This window comes from Pteropus vampyrus, unplaced genomic scaffold, assembly GCF_000151845.1.
Source record: "Pteropus vampyrus isolate Shadow unplaced genomic scaffold, Pvam_2.0 Scaffold32, whole genome shotgun sequence".
NCBI classification, from domain to species: domain Eukaryota; kingdom Metazoa; phylum Chordata; class Mammalia; order Chiroptera; family Pteropodidae; genus Pteropus; species Pteropus vampyrus.
The window spans coordinates 3656086-3678626 of record NW_011888813.1 but is presented as its reverse complement, the minus strand read 5'-3'; the positions used below and the strand labels follow the sequence as shown (position 1 = coordinate 3678626).

General features: G+C 39.0%; 2 protein-coding genes and 2 pseudogenes across 10 annotated transcripts in view; 2 read left to right on the top strand and 2 right to left on the bottom strand.

Annotated features, from left to right (window-relative positions):
• TSHR (thyroid stimulating hormone receptor) overlaps positions 1-3661 on the bottom strand; it is a 102722-nt gene extending 99061 nt beyond the window's left edge. For 3 of the 6 annotated variants that reach the window (XM_011357100.2, XM_011357103.2, XM_011357105.2), the window contains exons 1-2: positions 3428-3661; positions 2809-3049 (exon numbers count right to left, since the gene is read on the bottom strand). In XM_011357100.2, the coding sequence (XP_011355402.1) occupies positions 2809-2978 (170 nt within the window). In that variant the 5' untranslated portion in view covers positions 2979-3049; positions 3428-3661. Of the gene's footprint in view, positions 1-2808; positions 3121-3427 lie in introns of all 6 variants that reach the window. The other 3 variants (XM_011357099.2, XM_011357101.2, XM_011357102.2) reach the window with 3 other exon arrangements.
• A 3040-nt stretch (positions 3662-6701) lies between these two features.
• Positions 6702-7178, bottom strand: LOC105290136 (annotated as a pseudogene).
• A 5638-nt stretch (positions 7179-12816) lies between these two features.
• CEP128 (centrosomal protein 128) overlaps positions 12817-22541 on the top strand; it is a 357353-nt gene continuing 347628 nt past the window's right edge. For 2 of the 4 annotated variants that reach the window (XM_011357094.2, XM_011357096.2), the window contains exons 1-3: positions 12817-12987; positions 13850-14017; positions 14791-14946. The gene's annotated coding sequence lies outside the window, so the exon portion shown is untranslated. Of the gene's footprint in view, positions 12988-13849; positions 14018-14790; positions 14947-22541 lie in introns of those variants that run through there. The other 2 variants (XM_011357097.2, XM_023528830.1) reach the window with 2 other exon arrangements.
• On the top strand, positions 20866-20981 carry LOC111737944 (annotated as a pseudogene).

The window sequence follows — 22541 nt, the reverse complement described above, 5'->3', positions numbered from 1 at the left end:
GTGACCACCCAGACCAAGATCTTAATGACAAAGATCTGGTTTGTTCCAACAGGGAACACCTTCTATAACAGGTGGTCTTCCCTTTCCTCCTTCCCTCCTTCTTTCTGCCCTTCTCCCCACCCCCCAACCCCACAGCCTCTTATTTCCCAAGTCCTTGCATATTTCTCAGGCCAACAGGGCCCAGGGTTGTCTGTGGCTTACTGGACACCAATAGTTTTTAAAGTTCTTACTCTAAAGCCTCAAGATGAAACCGGGGAAAAGCTGACCGGGTGAGACCCACTTTCATCTAAGAGCAGTGGTTTAAGGATACAGCTCTGTGGCATGTCAAATCCTGGCACCACCACTTACCCGCTGTGTGCCTTTAGGCAAACTGCTCATTTTTGTCTGCCTCAGTTTCCTTGTTTACAAAATGAAAACAATAAAATCGTCTGTCTACTCAACTAGGTTTTCTGAGGATTCAGTGGGTTGAGTTCATGCAAAGTGCTGAGAATAGCCCATTATAATTGTCAGCTTTCCATATTTGACTTCTCTCATCAAGTTTCCTTTAACAAGAGTTCTAATATTCCGCCACCCCAAGTTTTGAAATTCATTTTGCTACTGTTGTAGAGGGCTGTGGTCATTGTGTAAATTAGCTGACCGTTTTACCCATACTTTTCCATTTTTCCTTCCCTATCTCAGAATAACTTCGTTCTTCAGAATAGCTCCCTCCGCCATTGTTTTCAAGGTCAGATTGTCCTTGTCTTTATCCAGTTCTTAGTCTTTGTGACTCAGTGGATCTGCTCAGGCCAGTCTCATTAGCATCACAGACATCAGAAGGCACCTAATCTAACCCAGAAGAAAACTCCGGTCCTCCCGGAATCGATGATCTCACCTAACTGCACAGCAGTGAGAGGAAAGAAGAGAACTCAGGCTTCCTGAGTCCGGCTCCTTCACTCTTTCCCTGACACAACCCCTCTTCCTCATCATTTGGTGGAATTATAAACAGGATGACTCCAAGTTCCCTTCCGCTGTCGTAGGCACATTTCTCTTCAAAGACTTAAAATTCTGCCACGTTTAAAGAAGCCTCTGAAGAAGTGATGTCTCTGGCCTTCTTTCTCCCCAACACACAGCGAACAATCTGAGACCAGCACATACTTTCATTCATTCACTCATTCATTCATTCATTCATTCATTCATTCACGTAAGCTTTTTTGTGTGTGTTGAACACCAAAGGAGTTCTAAGGTTGAGTGACAGGGTCTCTGTGTCAGAGGAGCTCATGTCCTATTGGGTGGGCATGCAAAGAAATAACGAGTTACAGAAGAACATGAAGTGTGTAAGGGCCAGGATAGGTTTGTGCACAGAATGCTGAGGAGAGGTAGCTCACCCAACATCGGGAGCATGAATCAGGAGAAGCTTCCTGAAGAAACTGACCCCTGGTATGGATCTTAGAATAGGCATTAGCCAGATGAAGAAAGGAGAAAAGTTGCTGTAGGCAGAGGAGATGAAATATGGGAGGGAAGGCAAAGGCAGTTTGTGAGAGCAAAGAACTTTGGGTAAAATGCCAGAAATTCTGTTCAGTAGGAATGGAAAGTCAGCAAATTAGGATCCATGAGGTCTGAGAGAAAGACTGGGCTTGGTCTTAGAGGATCCGGTAGGTTATACAAAAGACTTTTATCGTGGAGGCCACGAAGAGTGAATGTTGGGGTTTAATCAAGAATAAAGAACATCTTTTATTCTGTGGTGGTGACATGGAGAATAAAGCAGTATTTGGAGGTTATTGTACAAATTAATCCAGGTGAGATAAGGAACTGAGGCATCTCAGAGCACAGAAATACATGCTGTACCGCAATGTTCATCGCCTACTGTCGAATGTCCCTATGAGCTAAATTCTTGAGAAAAATCTCAAAGTACAACTTTACCGTTACTTTTTATTTATTTACATTCTCTTCAATAACCTGCACTTTCTTACCTTAACTGAGTTTAACCAGCCTAGGTCATTTTACTATTTTTCTTTCTGTTCAATTTTAAGCACTCAAGAAAGCCTTTTTTTCCCTTGGTCTTCTCTACAATTATCCTTCCAATGATCATTGATTTAAATGTCTGTTAAGGAACATATATAAAACTTATTTAACATCAACTTTCTAATTTGGCAACATTTAACATGCAGATAAAAATGCACTTTCTGAAATCTCATCTCTTTATACATCTACCAGGCCTATCCCAAAAGAGATTTCTGGAATTACTATGTCAGTGGGCAGTTCACATTCGAGAAAGTAACTCAGACACTTCATACAAAGTTACCTTTATAGAAAGTATAAAGGGTATATTCTAAAAAGAGCCTCTGATTAAATTTTTATCAACTATTTGAAGAATCAACAGACCAGCCAAGATAATTTCCCATCTAGAAAGACTAAAAGAAGAAATATATATGTATATTTGCAATTTTATATTACCCAAAATAAGAAAAAATTTCAGTTCTTGAGTTGCTATTAGTCTTATTAACATCTGAGATTAATAAGAGGCAGCCAGAGAGAGGAGCAGGCAAAGTACAGGATAGCAGCTCTTGAGAAAGAACAACTCTCACTTGCATCTCGTACCAAGGTTTTGTTACCCTTTTCTGCGTTACTAATCACTGCGGTGTCAGCAATTCCAAGCTGGGGCGAATGACTTTTTATTCACTATAGACAGACTGACAGACAGACAGAGACACACACACACACACACGCACACGCCTCTCTAGCCTATTTTCAAGTTTTTTGTGCACTTCCATCCACCCTTCCAGCTGCCCTTGGCCTCTGGGCCCTGCCTCTCCTCTCCCAGCTACTCACAGAGTCTGCGTGCTGGACGGCAGGCTGGGGATGCGCTGGATATCCTTGCAGGTGACTCTGAAGTCGTCCTCCTGGTGGCACTCGCAGGGCGGAGAAGGGCACCCTTTACCCCCCAGGCTCCTTGGCAGGGCGAGGAGCAGCACCAGCTGCAGCAAGGGTGTCGGCCTCATTTTCCACGGGTCGCCAAGGCTATCTCATCCTCCACTACCGTCTCAGCCCTCTGCGCCTGGGGTTCCGCGGGCTGGAGGAGAGAGGGTGAGGTGGGAGAAGAGAAGACTCGTTGGGGTTGCGACCTCAGCACCAAAGAGGAGGCTGGAGAGGGGACAGAAGAGGCTCTTAAGTGTTCCGTTTCCCTAGGTAACTTTAAGCCCAAACAAGCCTATTGGCTTTACTTCCCTTGCCCGGAGCCGCGCAGCCCGCTCCTTCTGTTCCCGGACACCTAACACCGGTCCCGGCGGGCCCCTCCGCTTTCCAACCAGCCCCACGCGTTCCCTTCTCCCATTAGTCCCCTCCAAAGCCCAGTTTTGGCGCTCCCTCCTTTCCTGTCTCTAAACCCCACGGGCCACCTGTCCCCGTGGGTAGCCTACAAACGCTGTCTGCCGGGACACCCCGCACGCACTCTCTATCCCGAGAAAGTCCCCGCGGAATGGACTGTCCAGGGCGGACGGGGATCTGCAGAACTTCAGCTCCTCCTGGCCTAAGACGTCTCCGCTGACGCCAGCCCCAGGTGCGGCAGAGGCCGGGGCGCGACACCCCTGGCGGATCCTTGCTGCTCCCGGACTTCAGCCCAAACCCGGACCGCTGGGCGCCAGCGACCACACTCGCGCAGAAATCTCCGCGAGGAGTCAGCCCCTCGGCGGCGAGGCTGGTGGGGACCTAGACTCTGGGGCCATCTGCTGGGCAGAATCGGGAACCGCAGAAACTGTTCTGGCGCCTGGAGGAAACGCTGAATTTAGCTTTGCGATATGAATTCGAAGATGGCGGGTAAATTCTGCTCCGCTCAGGAATTTTATTGAGCCATATATCTCCCCTTTCCCCCCACTCCGAGAAGAAGGGGAGAGAAAGAATACTTAAGTGGCACACGATCACCTACTCATCATTCTTCACACAGTAGCCAAAAAATAATAATTTAAAATATAAATCATATTGTGCCAATTTCCCTCTTAAAGGCCTTCAATTGCTTACTAATTCTTCTTGGAATAAAAAGAATATCATCTCCTCATATACTGTATGTTTCCATTTATATGAATTTCTGGAACAGCAGGGAAAAGCTATGGTGATAGAAATCAGATTAATGTTTAGAGAAGACGAAATAAAAAACAGGAGACAACTCACAGGGATTATGGAAATGTTCTATATGTTAATTCGACTGGAGATAAGTGAACGTTTTCTTTTATTAAAATGTATTGAGCTGTACACTTAAAATATGTATGTTGTAATGCTTACAGTGGCTTTATTCTTAATCCAAACTGGAAGCAATCCAAAGGTACCTCAGCGAGGCAATGGATAAACAAACAGTGGCACGTGCATACACCCAGGAATACTATTCCGCAATAAAAAAAAAAAAAGAAATAATTTTAAAAAGAAAATTACATATAAATTCTAGAAGCCAAAGTTTGCTAATCCCTGTTCATCAAGATCCCGCTCTTACCATTCTGTATAATCTTATTTCACAATATGCTCCCCTGTTCTCTACGTTCAGCCACTTTGCTAGACCCGAAACAAAACTAGTTTATGGTCACCTCTGAGCTACTTGCAATGACTGAACTCTGTGCCTGGAACACTTTGTCCCCAGATCTTTGCATTATTCAAGTCTTAGTTTAAACATGACTTTTTCAGGAAGGATTTCTCTGAAATTCCTGTCTAAAGTAATGATCCCCCATCATAATACCTTGTTTAACTGTCTCCAAAGCATTTATCGTTGATTATTATTACTGATTAATTTACTCATTTATTGCCTGTCCCTTGCTGCTCTCTCATCCCTATCAGGATATAAACTTCACGAAAACAGAAACCCTGCTGATTTTTTTTTTTTTGGCACTGTATTGCTGACACCAAGAACAATGCTTAGCTCAGAGTTGGTAAAGAATACATTTTAAATGAGTGTGTTACCAAACCAAAGTCTGTGTGCCCAATGCTTTGAAAGGTGAAAACTCCAACTGTCCTTATTCCAAACTGGGTTTGGAATAAGGAAAGGTTTATTGATTGAGATAGAGAAAGTACCAACTGTGTTGCCTCAAATCTATCTTGCTCGCTGGACCAGGCTGAAAGTTTTTAAGGGCTGGGGGGCGACAGGTAGGGTGAAGTGCTGGTGGGACAATTTTAATGGGAGGATCTTGGAACTTGGCCTTTTATGGTAAAGGGGTGTCAGCACTGGATCTCTCTTGGACAATGAACTCTTGGCTTCTGAGACAGTTCTGGTGTTCGAGTTCCAGTTATGCCCTCATCCTTTGGTTCAGTGTGTGTGTGTGTGTGTGTGTGTGTGTGTGTGTGTGTGTGTGTGTGCGTGTGTGTGTGTGTGTAGGGGAGGGAATGATGCTTTGGTTCCAGGTGCTGCTGGAGGCCAAAATTCTCTCCTCTGGGCATGCTTTGGCTATGTGACTTGTGGCTTCGGTCTGCTATCTCTGAAAAACAAACTCGGTACCTCATCAAACAGAATAGAACCATTTTGAGCTGGTTTTGTGGTTACAGTCAAACAGGTTTGCAATGCTTATGTCAGTTACTCATTGCAGCATAATCAATAACCCCAAAATGTAGAAGCTTAAAACAACATTTATTATCTTGGAATTTCTGTGGGGGAATTTAGGAGTGGCTTAACTAAATGCTCTGGTTCATGATCTATTGTGAGTTTGTAAACAAAATGACAACTAGGGCTGCAGTTATCCAATAGCTTGGCTGCAATCTCACTAAACGCGCTTATTTGGTCCAGTAGCTGTTTTGTAGATCCCAACAGATTAATTACATAGATGAATTGTGTTGTCCGAGAACAAGCAGTTTTACTTTTTCTTTTCCATTCTGGGTGATTTTCATATCTTTTTCTTATCTGATTGCACAGGTTATAACCTCCAGACAATTTTGAATGGAAAGAGAAAAGGCAGACATCTTCATCTTGCTCTTAACATAGGGGGAAATAATTTTTTCATCATTAAATATGATCTTACTTACACAGTTTCCGTAGATGCTTTTTATCAGGTTGAGGAAGTGTTTTGTCAATTTCTCATCTGCTTAGAGTTTTTAATCAGGAGTGGGTGTTAGGTTTTGTTAAATTATTTTTCTACATCTATTGAGATGTGTCAGAATTTTTCTTTTCAGTTTATTAAGATGGGGAATCATAGTAATTGATTTTTGAATGTTAAACCCCTTTTGCATTCCAGGAATAAATCCCACTTGATCCTGACGTATTAAGTTTTTTGTGTTCTTGGATTAAATTTGCTAAAATTTTGTTTAGATGTTTTGCACAGATGTTCACAAGGGATAATGGCCTGTTATTTTCTTCTCTGTAATGTTTTTGTTTGGTTTTTGTATTGTGATAATTCTGCTACCATAGAACGAGTTAGAGAATATTCTCTCCTCTTTAAATTTCTATAAGAGTTTGTATAAGAATCAATATTATTTCTTTTTTATTTGGTAGAAGTCACCATTGAAGCCATCTGAACCCTGAAGTTTACTTGTTGAAAGTTTTTTAACTACAAATTCAATTTCAAAAAATAGATGTAGAGGTGTTTATTGTGACCTCTTTGTGTCTATATATTTAAAGTGCAAATAAATAGCCTAGAGCTGGGTTATGCCTTCTGTCTTCCTTTCTTTCTCTTTTTTAGGGTACAAAGTTTCCTTTAAATACTTCTTTGGGGGCGGGGGAGGGGTCACCACACTCGTACGGAATTGTAGGTCTTTTACTTTGTTACACGCATCATGCCATGAACGCACAGGGATGGGTTCCCGCAGCGCAGGTCTCTCTCCATTGGCTCTCGCCGCGAGCTGCTCTGGGCGGGGCAGGCTGGCTCCTCAGTTGAGCCCGGCACCTTTCTCTCTCTTTTTTCATCATTTTCCTTCATACATTTCAGGAAGCTCTCTCGGCTATCAGAGTGCTTGATGTGCTTACTACGTACATTAACTCTCTTGGCAAGAACCTTGCCCTTAACTTGTTTGTTTACAATGCCAGCCGCAGGCGGGTAACACTGTAGACAGTTCCAGCTTTGCCACGGGAACAGTGGTGGGGCTTTCCTTTTAAACAGTGCCCATCCTCTGGAAGTCTGGACATCACCTTTCTTGTAGATTCTCACGCATGAGGCCGAAGGAACAACTCCACGTTTTCTGAAAGGCCTGGAGAACACAGAGTGGGAGCCTCCTCCCCGCTTTGTGTTGGTCATTTTGGCGAATTACTGGAAGATGACGGTTTCGGCCATCAGGACGTTATGTTTTCAGTCTGACAACCTTTGCCTTTTATTTGGATTGCATAGACCATGTACATTTGATGGCATTATCGATATTAGTTTAAGTTAGTAATCTTACTACTAGTTTTATATTTGTCCCACTTGTTTTTTTGATGCCTTTTATTTTAAACCTCTTTGAGTTAATTCAGGAATTTTTATGATTCCATTTTATCATCTTCATTGACTCTTAATTATAAGTCTTTGGTTATTATAGTGGTTGCTTCAGGGTTTTTACTATACATTTTAAATGATCAGAGTCTACCTTCAGTGGATATTACGTTATTGTAAGTGTGTTTTAAGAACCCTACAAAAGTATTACTTCCATCTCTTCGCTCCTGGCCTTTATGCTTCTGTCGCCATATATTTTACCTATACATAAGTTATAAACTCTATAAAACATTGTTCTTATCTTCATTAAGGTAGCCAATTATCTTTTAAAGAAATTTAAATCGGAAGAAAAGACTCACATATTTTTCAATTAGTTACTCTTTCTGGTCTTCATTCCTTGGTGTAGATCCATATTTTCTACTGGTGTCACTTTCATTAACATTTCTTGTAGTACAGGTCTGCTGGTTATAAATTATTACATCTTGTTTTGTGTCCGAAAAAGTGTTAATTTTGCCTTCATTTTTAAAGGATACCATTACTAGGTACGAAATTAGAGACTGAAAGTATTTTTTCCTTTCAGGACTAAAAAAATATTGGACCACTCTCTTGTTACTCGCTTTGTTTCCAAGGGCAAACCTCTCGTAATTTCCTTTTATCTTTTGTAACATGCATTTTTTTCTCCCTCAGGTTCTTTGTAAGTCTTTTGTTATCACTGATTGAGAGTCATTTGATTATCATGTGCCCTTGATGTACTTTTCTTCATACTTTTTGTGCAGTATTTTGAGGTTCTTGGATTTGTGCGTTTATGGTTTTCATCAAATTTGGAAATTTTTAGCCATTATTTATCATATATTTTTTTTCTGTTCTCTTATCTCTCTTGACTCTTTTGGGGATTCCAATTATTACACTTATATTAGGCTAATTAAAGTTGTCTAAGAAAGAGCTCATTAATGCTTTTTTCATTAAAAAATTTTCTTTGGCTCTATTGTTCATTTTGGATCATTTCTTTTGCCATGTCTCCAAATTCAGTGTTCTTTTATTTTTCTCTGAAATAGTTAATCTGCCACTAATCCCATCAGTATATGTTTGATATCAGATGAAATTTTGATATTGAGAAGTTCAGTTTGGGTCTTTTTCATGTTTTCCGTCTCTATGTAACTTTTTGAACATCTAAAAGACAGTAACTATTTCCATGTCCGTGTTAGTTTCCTACGGCTGTTGTAACAAGCTGCCATTTACTTGATGGTTTAAAAGGACAGAAATTAATTCACTCACAGTCTGAAGTCCAAAATCAAGGTGTTGGCAGGAGTGTGCTTTCTCTGAAGACTCTAGGGGAAATTGCTTCCGTGCCTCTTTCTAGCTTCTAATGGTTGCCAGCAGTCCTTGATGTCCCTTGGATTGCATCGCTCCAATCTCTACTCTGTATCACAAAATACTCTGTGTGTCTGTGTGTCCTAAATTCCCTTTCATATAAAAAGACCAGTCACTGGATTAGAGTGGGCTCTAGTCCAATATGACCTCAATTTAATCTGAATATCTACAAAGACCCTATTTTCAAATAAAGTCACATTTACAGGTATTAGAACTTCGAGATTTTTTTTTGGGGGGGGGGTATAATTCAACCCATAACAGGGTCTTTGTTTGATAATTTTGATGTCTTTGTCAGTTCTGGGTAGATTTAGATTGGTTGATTTTAATATGAACTGCATTTTCCTTCATTTTTTTGCATGCTTGATAATCTTGCAATGGTAGACATTGTAAATTTTACCTCTTTTGGTGCTGTTTTCATGTAAATATTCTTGAGATTTGTTATTAGGTATGATTAGATTACTTGGAAATAGTTTGATATTTTCAGATCTTGCTTTCAAGGCTTGTGAGGTGGGACCAGAGTAGCATTTAATCTAGCACTAATTATTCTCCACTCCTGAGGCAAAGATTCTTCCAAGTAATCTACATAATACACCACGAATTAGGAGGTGTTCCATTCTGGCTGGTGGAAATAGTAATTTTGGTCCTGTGCGAGTGACAGGTGCTTTTCCTTCCAATCTTGTTAGATGCTTCTTTCTCCAGCCTCTGTTTCTTCATGTGTATGTGATAATTGGTACCTGCTGAATGCTCCAAGGAGACCCTTCATAGTTCTCTAGAGTTTTCTATCTAGCATTCTCCTTTCCGTTAGTTTGTCCTTGAGACTCCAGCTACATTGGTTCCCCCGTTCCCTGCCCCCAGACTCTCGTCTCTGTCCTCTCAATTCAAAGCATCCTCTAAGTTCTGCTAGGGTTCTTTCTGTTTGAACCATGGCCCAGGAAGTCTCTCAAGGCAAGAAGTGGTGGTGATCAGAAGGCTTACCTTATTTGTTTACTGTCTCTCAGGATCACTATCCTTCTTTATCTGATGTCCACTATCTTGAAAAGCATTGTTTCATATGTTTTGATTGTTTTTTAAATTAACTTTTAATTTTTTATTCTGGTGATGGGGGGGTAAATCTGGTCTCTGCTTCACTGCTACTCCATCTTTGCTGGGACCATAAGTGGTATGCTGAAATCTGTAGCATTTTAATCAAGATTTAGACAGCATGAAATTGGCTTAGCAATGACCATGATGTAAGTAAAATCTTCTATGCCTACCACTTTCAATTCAGTAAAGTGGAATAAGCCTTCAGGATAACCATGTACTAACAGCCTACTCAACAAATTGCTATGATAATAAGGCAATTTTCTTTTCTTAGCATAATTTTTAAGCTGGGGCAAATAAACACATGAGATGAGAAGATGAATCAGTTTAAGTAAAGAGGAAAGTGTTTTCATTTAGGTCCATTAACCACAGACAATAATTTTTAGAAATATAACAGATGAGTGAGGATAGCTATAGAACACTACATTTTCATTCTTGTAGAAGAGCCATTAGCATGGTCCAAATATCAGAAAGTGATAGCTATAGAACACTACATTTTCATTCTTGTAGAAGAGCCATTAGCATGGTCCAAATATCAGAAAGTGATGTTTAGCAATGAATTCCTGTTTTTCATCTTTTTTCAAAAGATACCTATTAAAGTGGAGCATAAGGTATATTAGTTAGCTACAATAAAAATGTTTTATAGTTTTGTATTTATACATAAATAGTTGTTCTTTTTGACTTAAATGCATACAAATTGCTGTGTTTTATATTTGTGATACTCTTGACAGTGACAAACACTTATAATTAGTAAGCTTGTAGTTGAACAGAATATTATGGGATCAACAGTGCTTCTACACAGTGAATGGCTAAAGATGATTCTTTGAGTCATGGGCAACACTGTCTTTGCCACATCTTGTCTTTTATTTTGATTCTTAGATCTTCAGTTAGCTTGAAAACTTGATTCAGGAAGAGTCAATAACCATTTATGATTTTTTTTACTGGTGTAAAGAGAGTGGCTTTCACCATTGTCTTAGTTCAGAGAGAATTTTGAGTAGTTCTAAAAAATTAGGATAACCTTGCTCGCAGCATTCCACTCTGGTGCTCTATCTTCTTTCTTATCATTTATAATTGTCCTATGATATTATAAGGGAGCTTGCATATCTGTGGTGGCTAGATAGAACCAAGCAATAGCCAATGGTACAGATGGTCATTACATGTGCTGGACAATCACTAGGCAAAATGCAGACTACTTTTTAAGGGACATCCTCCCTTAATGCCAGTGGGGGGACACCTAGGTTTGAGTTATGAATTGTACTTGCGTGAGTCGAAGTTGGGCGCTCTATGAGGGTAGGCTTCCTAACATTTTCATGTCTGCCCCCCAACTCTTCAACTCCCCTCCTCTCTGTTTCTTATCACATTCCCAGTCACGAATCCCCTTTCTTTCGGAGACTGCTCTTTTTCATTTTTCTTGGCTCTGAGCAACATGAGGACAGAAACTACGTTTTTTCCTCATTTTTACTGCATCTCCAGTGTCTAATACAATGTCTGGATCCTAGAAAGATTCAGCATACATTTGCTGAATTGAATGAATACAATTGTTTTGAAAAATTAAAATGTTAACAAATAAAGTTACTATTATGCTTCTATATATATATGGGACAATTTAATGGCTATTCTTAATTATCGTAATATCTGTGTCAAGTGGAGTGTATTCTTGAATATATCTATGAGCAAGCAGCTTGAAGACAGATGTGAATACACAGGTAGGTCCTTAGAATAATTATTTAATGTTCAAACTGGGTATGAAATAACATCTACCCCTCAGTGTTGGCCAGCAAAAATATTTGAATGATTCTAATATATCAAATTTGTATGTTAATTATTTGCGATTTTGTGTGTGTGAATGTGTGAGAGAGAGAAGAGAAGAGAAGAGGAGAAGACAAGAGAGTAAGAGAGGGGAGGGAAAGAGAGAAGGGGGAAGAGAGAGATATGAAGGGAGGGTGAGAAGCGAGGAAAGGCTGAGAAGTGAGATAAAGATTTTACAAGGTTAGGTGCCTGCATTGAAAAGGCTTAGAATCTAATGTAAGGGACTTAATGGGAAATGGATAATTATGGTACAGAATTATTAGAATAGGGAACCAGTGCCATTTAATGTGATCTACCTCTTCTTGAGGTAGCCAGGAAAGTGTCACAGATAAAGTAAAATTTATTTTCAGACTAGAGGAGGACAATGTCGGTGGCTTCTTCTTCTTCTTCTTTTTTTTTTGTGGCAGAACAGAAAGAAACGAACATCCATGTGAATAATTTGGATTTTCACTTATTACCGTTTCCAAAGTTCAGTTCTTTGTTGAGATTTTAAAATTACCTTGTGATTGAAACCGACTTCTCTGAGTGGAGTATGTCTCTTTCATATTTCAGAATGAGTGAGATGACACCCTAGACTGAAAGTAGCAGCAGTCATGAAGTGACATCCCCATATTCTACTTTTGGTTTGCCATTGATGAGCTCTGTGATCTTAGGCGAGTCACTCACTTTTTCCAGGCCTAGAAGGTTTGAGTACGTAATCTCTGTTTCCTTCTAGCTCTAAGAATTTGTGAGCCTTCAGAAAAAGATTTTAAACTCTGTGGTTAAGGAGATTTTTACGTTTCACTGCTGGAAATTACAGCCACCTGTTCCCTAAGGAGTAACAGAAACGTAGTGTATGTCATTATTGTAACTATTTTGATTTTTTTATTTTTTAAAAAGTAAAATAAGTATTTTAGATTTTTCTGATTAAATTACATTCTGGGCCAAGGCAGCTCAGCTAATTCACTATCTGGTATTTGCTTCCTACATAAGCTACTGGCCCTTTAAAAAAAAAAGAACAGGGCAAGAGGGCGCGGCCTAGGGGCTCAGGTGCCAGCTAATTCGGTTTCTTCCGGGAAAGTTACCCAAAGACCAGTCGTATGGCATGCTGGGACTTGCAGTTTCTCTTAGAGCCGCTCTGCATTAGTAACACCTTGCTTTTAAGGATGAGATGGACTACAACTCCCAGAGGGCCAAGCGGCAGCAGCGGGGTCTGGTTCACTTGCCGCGGCTGGGCGGCTAGTTCAAGTTGCCATAGCTGCGAGTCTGGGGAGAGCAGAGTCGGTTGCGCCGCAGCGTCGGGTCAGTTGCACCTTCTAGATCACAGGTGGCCGCGGGAGCCGGGTGGGGCCTCGGCGATGATCCGGCATTAAGGACCTGGGGTCCTCTTCTGTTTCAGGTACCTGCCTTCAACCGCCCCCAGGCCCTTTCTTTACAAACTTCCCTATCTTATTGACGTTTTAAGTCCCACTTCCCCTTATCCCAGGGGTGAGGACACCAAGGCTGCGCCGGGATCTGGGGTGGGGCTGTGGGTGAGTGGAGTGTGTGCCAAAGTCGGGGTAGACAGCGTGCGTGGCATTCAGACGCCCCCTCCCTCGGCATGAGTCCTGGCCAAGTTATCCAGGGAATTTGAACTTCGTTGTCCTTTTGGGAGCAGCTTGTCCTGCCGCTAGCAGCTACGAAGCTTGAGCTGTCAAGGAGATTGGCCTCGTTTTGGAGGTTACTTGCCTGGCCTGAGATATAATGTGCCGCTGTGTACCTGTCTGTCATACACCAGCATGAGAGTAGCTCCAACGTTTGCTGTTAACAGTCTCTTATTTGAGTTATTTCGTAGGAACACCTGATACTGAATTCCGGCTGAATTTTTTTATTGGTTTGATGGAGCTCAGTCATTTTCGCAGGCGTTTTGTAGAACCACTTTATAAAGTTTTTCCAGCTTTATTATGTTAAGTATCCAGCACATGGCCTTGCACTTTGGAAGTGCTCAGTATTTGTTATTTATTTGTATTAATTATGCTGTTTAATAGAAATATAATGTGAGCCACTCATGCAAGTTTAAATTTTCTAGTACCCATATTATACTAGTAAAAGGCAGTGAAATGAATTTTAATAATTTATTTAGCACAATATATCTCCAATTTTTTTTATTTCAACATATAGTCAGTGTGAAACTTATTGAGATATTTAACATCCTTAAATTTTTTTTTTTAAAAATGGTACTACTAAGTCTTCAAAATCTTGTGTGTATTTTACATTTACAGCACAAGCGAATTTGAACTGGCCAGATTTCAAGAGCTCAGTAGCCACATGTGGCTAGTGACTACTGAACTGGGCAGCAAAGATAGAAGATAACCTTGGCAGTTTCACATTGGCACAGAGAAATTTGGGTGTTTGTGTGACTCATAGGGTGAAGGTTGCTGCTTTGTGAAGTATGTGCATCATACCTGTGTCCTCTCGGCATGTCCTCTCTGCTACTGCATGATCTGGGTCACTTTGAACTCTTCTCCACAGTTTATTTTGAAGAACTTTTCAAGAATGCCATTTTCTTGAAGTGGTTTGTAGATGTATTTTCAAATCTACTTTTTATACAGATGACTACCAGTTCTCTGGATAACTTTCTGTGGATTCTTACAGACTGCTTTGAAAACAGTCACAAAGAATTGAAAATATTTCTGTCCACAGCTCTTTAGCACAACCAAAGAGAATTTACTCTTACTTATTTAATTGCATTACTAAATGTGGGAAGAACTGTAAGATATTTCCTGCAGGAGTGCTAGCATATAATTAATTAACTGGCTTAGAAATTCATTTGGGTCTTTAAATTCAGAAGTAACATGTTAATTTCATTATCTGCCTCAGTCAGTTTACCCACTTAGTTTACATGTCGAGGGAGAGTACTTTTGACTAGACTTGGAGTTGTGGTTCACACTGCATGATCTGGACAGCCCAAGGGATGACCAGGCATGAATGGAAGTTACCAGTGGAGAGTATGCTGGCTGGGCACTTGGATGTGAAGAATTCCTTTGAGTTCAGTGGAGCTTTCGCATGTTTCCCAGAGAACATTTTTTCTGTTCTCTGATGTGCCATAAACTGTACATAGTGGGGAGGGCGGGGGGGAGGGGAGAGCTTATTTTCATCTTTTATTACTTAAAAAAATGTAAGGTTGTAGGTGTGTTTTACCCCTTGTTTCATTTATCTGTAGGTGGTTTGGGGAAAGTGTAGGGGCATCCAAAGATCATCTACTTTACTAGGCCTTTTGCCCTGAATCTCATGAAGAAATGATAGGAGGCAGACATATGTGCCTAAGAAGAGCACTGAGCTCAGTGGAGAGCAACACGGAGTTTTGGGGCTGTGCTTTGTAAGTATGCTTTCTCCCTGAGTTTCTGAGATAACACAATTTTGCATATTTATTGTGGAAAAAGAATATGTCAACAAATAGGCTTTTGAGGGGCAAGAAACCCCTTTCTAACCTGTAGTATAAAAATTAAAATGGTTGTGCATGTAGTGTTATAACAATTTGGGGAAACAAACCAGACATCTTAACAAGAGCAGCAATAATGCAACTGTTAGACAAATATTTGAGAACCTGTTTCATCCTAGGCACTGTAATAGGCACCTTTTATGTGTTATATATTTAATACTATTATTATGCTTATCTTCATTTTACAAATGAGGCAGTTGAGGCTCAGACAGGTTATTTGATTTGCTTGGGATTCTGGAGCCCAAAGAACGGTTTTCATCCTCTGACGACAGATCTCAGTCCTGCCCACTTCAAAGAGGCCGCATTGCTGTCTATGATGGCCCTCTAATTGGATTCAACTGACAGCATTTTTAGATTAAGAGTACTATAAAAGCAAAGTTTATTGTTACTCTTTAGATGTTCAAAGAGTTCTACTATCTTTCTTAGTATTTTTAAGATATAATGGTCCTTACATTATTATTGAAGTAGAAATAGTTATAATTTGTGGTTTCTGTAAAATGAATATGTTCCACATGAATTGTCATTGATAATCAAGGGTATAGTGTTAAAAAGCCAATTTTGCAATGTAGATTTAAAAATTCTGGACTCTTTTTAGCATTTTCATGTTGTGTTTAGTTAAAGGGCACTTAAACATATAGAGGAGACCCATTGCAGTGACACTGTGTCAAAGATCTGTGCTGTGCAAAGTTCTTAGAATTAAAGAATTTTACTGCTGGAGGAGCCTGATAGGATCATTAACCCAGAAATTCTCAACTGCCATCTTGACCCATTTGGGAGTAATATAAAAATAATCTAGAGTAAATTCACTGTTATCCATGTAATAATGTCACTGGGTTGATTCTAATATGAAATATTTCAATATATTTATGTTATTCTGTAGTGTTTTTGTTCCCTGTGATAATGTACTATGTCAGCACATGAACTGCTACCGTGTCTTTTTTAATTGCTACACAGCATCCCAAATGACTAGATACATTTAACGTATCCTTTATCAGTAAATTTGCAGTTTTTTCTTCTTTATTTTTTACTACTATAATTCTGCAGTGAAATTTTATACATACATCTATACATAAGATGTATATATACATCTTATACATACATCTCCTTTTGTTTTCCTAGGGTAATGTTCATAGTAGTAGAACATCTGGGTTAAAATATATGCATATTTTATTTATTTTTACTTGTCTTGCCAGATTATTCTTCAGAAAAGCTATTCTAGTTAGTATTCTTACAGAAAGGTGTGCCCTTGTTAACCTTGGTGGTGAGAACTTTTATTTTCATCTGTATAAACCGTAAACAAGAATATCATTTTATTATTTTAATTTGTAATTCTTTAGTGAAATAAAGTGCATTTGATGTTTTTTAGGGCCATTTGTAGTCTGTGAATTGCTTATTTATATATCCTCTGCACCTTTTACTACTGGACTTTTTTTCTTTTAATTTTTTTAAAGAGATGATTAATCCTTTGGTTCCCATATAATGCAAATATTTTTCTGAGTTTGTCCTTTTTTTCCCTAACCTTGTTTCTAGTGTCTTCTTATCAGTAATTATGAATGATCATAAGAGGCATATCAGGCCTTTATCAGATATTAAATTCTCCCCAAAGTTCATTTAACTCTTACTATAGATCTGTACAATGCTGCTGCTTGGAGCGTTGGGGAGATGGGAGTATTTGTGGTTACGTGAATCTGTTTAGCGGATGAGCATTTAGAATCTACTCTATGTACAGAGTTTGCCATACGAGAGGTGCTCAGGAATGAATGAATGAGTGCTCATGAGTGAAGGAGCTTATGGATGAATGAGTAAGTGAATTAAAGCTAAGTCTGAACTTGGCTTTTCTGAATGAAGAGAGATGTCGTGGAAGAAGTGAACTATGATTATTATATTAAGGAAGATGACATAAGCAATTTTATAGACTTTATAAAGAAGGAAAAGCTTGATGGAGAATGAAAGCTTTAAGATGGTGAAAAAAGGTTTGCTTATAGCAGCAATTGGTGCATTGAAACTGAGAGTGGACCCAGATGATAAAGAGCCTAGGCAATTTGAAGTTTAGAGCTTTATAGGAAGTATTATTCCTCCAATAACAATTGAAGAATGCATGTAGCTGTAAATGACAAGGATGAATTGAAATGATTTGCAACAATTCAAGCAAACCTAGATTTGATTCAAATGGTTTGAAATGTTTATCCTTTTTTATTCTATAGTAGACATTAGCAGGTATTCATATTCTGTTTTGCAGTTCATATTGTTTGAAGACATAAGATAATTAATCTAGGCCATTTCCCACAGGAATCATTTCATCCAATAATTATTTAATTAGTACTTACTAATTGCAAAGCTCTGTACTTTGAAATTTGTCTCTGGATTAATCAGGCAGGCTAATAAGGAAAAATTTAATTGTAAATTCATTTAAAAATGTTCCAGCTACATGCCGGGCACTATGCTAGGTGTCGAAATGTAGCTGTGAATAAAATAAATGGAGTCTCTGGTGAGATTTAGAATCTCATGGGGAGACAGACAAGTGAAAAGCCTTGTTAGCAATCTCTGGGCTCTGATGCAGTGATATTGACTGTGGGCTCTTGGTCCAGGGTAGAGGCGGGGCAGTGAAGGAAGCCTTTCTAGGGGGCATTTCTTCTGTACTGAGACTTGAGGGAAAAGTAGGATTTAGCCAAGGGAAAATGAGTGAAAAGAATGTTCCAGATGATGAATCCAGCATAGGTTTGATGGTGAGATGAGTATGACATATTTGAGGGATCAAAAAAAAAAATTCTGTGGCACAAATAATTATATTTCATGGACATGTTTAATGTCATGCTATAATTATAGAGCGATATGAATGCAGGGGGAGGAAAAAGCACTTCTGGGTGGAGATGGAAGTCTTCACTGAGATTGTATTATTTGAGATATGCCTGGAAAGATGAGTGAAATTTAAATAGGTGGCAACAGTAGACAACAGAAGGCATTTCACTGAGAACTAATGACATTGATGAGAAGTGGACGTAGTAGACTAGCTGGTGTAACAGCTGGATGTAGGCCTTGTGTTTTCTTTGGTCCTTCTGTTAAGAGATAAGTGGATTGCTGAAGATCTTGAATTCCTGGTTCAAGAACCTAGACTCAATCTTGTGGCCAGTGGAGTGTCAATGAAGGTTGGAATGGATAGGAAAAGACTCAGAGTTAGAGAAAACATTTTGGTGGCTAGAAATGAGTTGAGAAATGTCCTGAATTGTGAATGGTGCCAGGGGCAATGAGAAGGGTTTGAAGAGTTGACTCAGCTCTTGCCATTTGGTAGCTGTGTAAGCTTGGGTGCCTCTCTTAGCTGCTTTAAGCCTATTAGGCATGTATTATGATGACAGTAATACTTACCTTGTAGGGTATTATCATACAACAGTCTGCAATGTTAAAGCATTATTTCAACCTTTGTTTTTTGAAGGTTTTTGAAATTGAGGTTCTTAACTGGAGTCCACATTTGTGTATTTCCAATAATTCAGTTTTTAAAATATAATTGATTTTAAATGATATTGAATTGTATTTCATTACAATTGGATTCTATTCTAATCCTGCATCTTCTAAAAATTTTATATGTACATTTAAAAACATTTCAGGAAGCAGTTTATAGTACAAAGTTAAGAACTGTAATTACCTTTTTAAAAAAACTTAGAAGTGTTTATTATATTTTAGAAAGAATATACCAATTCTATTTGTCTACTTTTAAAATTAAGAATAAGAAATACGAAACTCTTGAATAAACATATCAATAAACATAATAAAAATGTATTCTAGTTCTTTATTATAGAAGAGTTAAAAGACCTAAAGATAAAGTAAAAGAAGAGTAGAAGAAGAGAGAAATATAGGAATTGAGAAAGGGTGGGGAAAAAAAAAAAAAGAAATAGAGAATACAAAGGCACTAAAAAGAGAATATCTTTAAAAAAAGTTTAAGGTTTTAGGGTATGGTTTCTGAAAAAATACGAATGCTTTTATGCCTGAAAGTGGTTATAAATATTCTTATCAAGAAAAAGGATTATTTAAAAGACATCTTAAAATAGCTGTAGAAACTTGGGTTTATACCAGATTTACATATTTAATACTAGATGATCTTATATTTATTATATAAATCTTTAGTTCTAAGTAAATAAGTACATATGGAATACTCTGGCCTTAAATGCATCTTTTAGGGCGTGGGCAATGAGAAATATGGTGGGAAAGGACAAAGAAAACATTTCAGTGATTGGGCAATGTATTTAGAATTTACACATTTCTTTTTCAACCAAGAATGTGGTGTTAAAGCACTGGCTTAGAGACAAGACATGGGTTCTAGGTCTGTTACTGTAACTTTTTAGCAAAGCAGTCGTGGACAGGTATTTTACTCAAAGCTTTGCTTTCCTTTAGCAGAAAAAGTAAAGGGTTGTAATTATACTGATTTTATAGGATAGACTAGGGATCAAATAAGAAAATGCTAAAGCAAATGCTTTGTAAGCTATGAAGCAATATACAAATTTAAGGTGTAAATAACAGTAAGGAATATTTCCCTTAAATTTTTTAGTGTTCTGTTCACTAAGAAAGTCAAGAGGAGTTTGTTTCTACTTTAAAAACTAGGAGGAAGAAAACAGTATGCTTTGCAATATATTTAAGAAACAACTTGTTTCTTATGAAAATCTTAATGTTATGAGGAACAAATAAGCAGTCCCAACTGCTATTTTAGGTTGCTTAGAATTCTTTTTTCTCAAAAATTGCTAGCCCGTCACTTGTGCTATCAATTGCTTATACTTATTTTGTGCATCCTAATTTGAATCTGTTGTTTCCCCACTCCCCACCATTAGAAGACAGCCTGAAAACAACCTGTTTTCTTAAGGGGAGTAGGCTTGAAAGGAACCTTCAAGAAATTAGCTATCTTCTGAAGCAAATCAAATGATTTATTAGTAAACTGTTTACATACATACATACATATATGTATACATACATACATACATACATATATCAATTATCTTTTGCTGCACAAGAAATAAAACCTTGGAGGCATACAGCAATGTTTATTGCTGTGCGATGGGCCAGCTAAACTTTCTGCTTATCATCAATATCTGCGCTTGGCTTGGCCAGTCAGCTGGTCTGCTGATTTGAACCGGAAGCCTCTGGTGCAATCATGTATCTTATACCTTTTAACAGGAGAGCCTGGGCGTGTCATTTTGGTGACAGTAGAGGTGCAGGGGAGCAAGTTCCGATGTGTAATCCCATTTTAACCCTCCATTTGTGCCATGTTGGCTAAAATCCTGTTGTCCAAAGAAGGTCATATAGCTGAACCCAGAGGCAGGGGCCTGGGCAGCTAACTCAACCAATAGTAGAACATTGCATATAGGGAAGGGTGAAGAATTTTTAACAACTGGCACATATATAATTGGAGCCAAATTATGCAAGGCACTACACTTTTGTTCTGAATTTAGTTTTTGATAATACAATAGTGGGAAGATGGCCTAAGTAGTTGGATTAAAAGCAAGCCCTTTGCTCATAGTAGCATCTCGTTCTGGTTTTAGAGTCTGCAGGCGTGGCTAATATCAAAGCTGTATGACCAATTTTCCTTCTGGTCTGTAGAGGAAAGTGTTATCTCTTGAGCATTTAGCTTTGATTAATTTTCCCCAGTTGAAGCTCGTTTTTAACTAGGCAATGAGGCTGGTAAACTTCCTTTGTCTTGGTTCTTTATCTAAAATAGGGTTTTAGGACATGATTCCATAGTGTAGCAGTTAGCACATCTGCTTTACACTCAGAAGGTCCTGGGTTCGTGCCCCAGTGGAGCCACGGTCCATGATCTATGGCCATACCACCCTGAACAAGCCCGATGTCTGATCTCAGAAGCTAAGCAGGGTCGGGCCTGGTTAGTACTTGGATGGGAGACCACCTAGGAAGATCAGGTGCTGTAGGCATAAATAATAACAATAATAATAATAATAGTAAAATAGGGTTGTAAACTCAGCTGCTAAGTGGGGCCAACCAGGAAACACTGGGTGATGCAGGCAGGCCTTGCGGGGATGGGAGCAAACAGTAAGGCGCATGCATGACTCTGGGGCAGCCATCCAGGTTGCCGTGGGAAAATTCATCCCTAGTGTTGCCAGACGTTTGGATTTTTCAAGAGAGACTGGAAATTAGAATTTTTATGTGAAGTCTCTTTGTTTTCAAATTAATGTTTTAAAATAATACAGCATAATTTTAAAATACATGTTTGTCGGCTTATTTGGTGTATCGCCCTCCAGTTTTCATCCTTCGATTTAAACAAAATGGTATCAGAAACTGGGGATTCTAGCTCCATCTTTGTCCAGGCCGATCTCTTGCCCAACCCGGGGCAGTCTGGGCAATCAATAGGGATTGTCTGCATCCAGAATATGGAGAACTTCATTCTTGTCTGCTATTTTGGGAATATTGTATATATTTATTATTTTATCTGTCGGCAAATGCAAGAGTGCAGTTCTCAGGCTTTACAAGTAATACATCTCAGGGGTTTGTTAGCATCCATTTCTCTAAGTTTTTTTTTCTTTTTTGCTTGAGTTTTTATTTGTTATTTTTTCTTGACATGTTTTACTTTTTATTTAATTTTGTAAACTGCCTCATTTATTTCAGATCTGTGTGTGGGTGTCTGAGCCTAAAATATCTGTGTTATTCTGTTTGTGAGACAGCGAGGGGGTTATTAAGTAACTATTTTCTTTTAAAACTGCACTAATTTTTAACAACTGGCACATATATAATTATCTGTGCAGCAACTGGTTTTTTTCTCCAAGTCTAAGCAGTCATTTTTTATGCCACATGGCCTTTTCAGAAATGCCTCTGCTCCCTGCTTGGTGGACACTGGTCTATGTGATTCTGTACCTGTACTCTGAGGAGCTGGAGCAAATGCAACTGGGGTCTGAGCCTGACTAGCTTCACCCATGGAATAGAGGTGTGTGTGTGTGTGTGTGTGTGTGTGTGTGTGTGTGTGTGTGAGAGAGAGAGAGAGAGAGAGAGAGAGAGAGAGACAGACAGACAGACAGACAGACAGACAGACAGAGACACAGAGAGAGACACACACAGAAAGAGACAGACAGACCGACCACTGACCAACCGGCCCGCTGATGGGTGGGGGAGGAGTGAATGGATGGCAGCGACAGGAATAAGTGAGGCATACAGTAAGAAATCAAATGTGGTGTATGTGTGTATTTAAAAATGTTAATTCTCTAAATCAGAAGTTCTCAAACTGGATCCCGTTTACTTGTCTCATCCGTTTGTCAAACTTCTCCTCATCCCTCCTGACCCGACTCCTGGCATTTTGTCTTAATACTTAGCTCACCATACATAGCACTTGTACAGGTCTTTCTCTCCTATCAAGGACTGTGACTTATTTATTTACTTTTGTTTTTCATTTCTAATGTAGATGTAACTCAGTACATAATGAATGCATGTATCTGTTTCTCTTTGATTCTGTTTCCTTTGTCTTACATTATCTGCTGACTTAA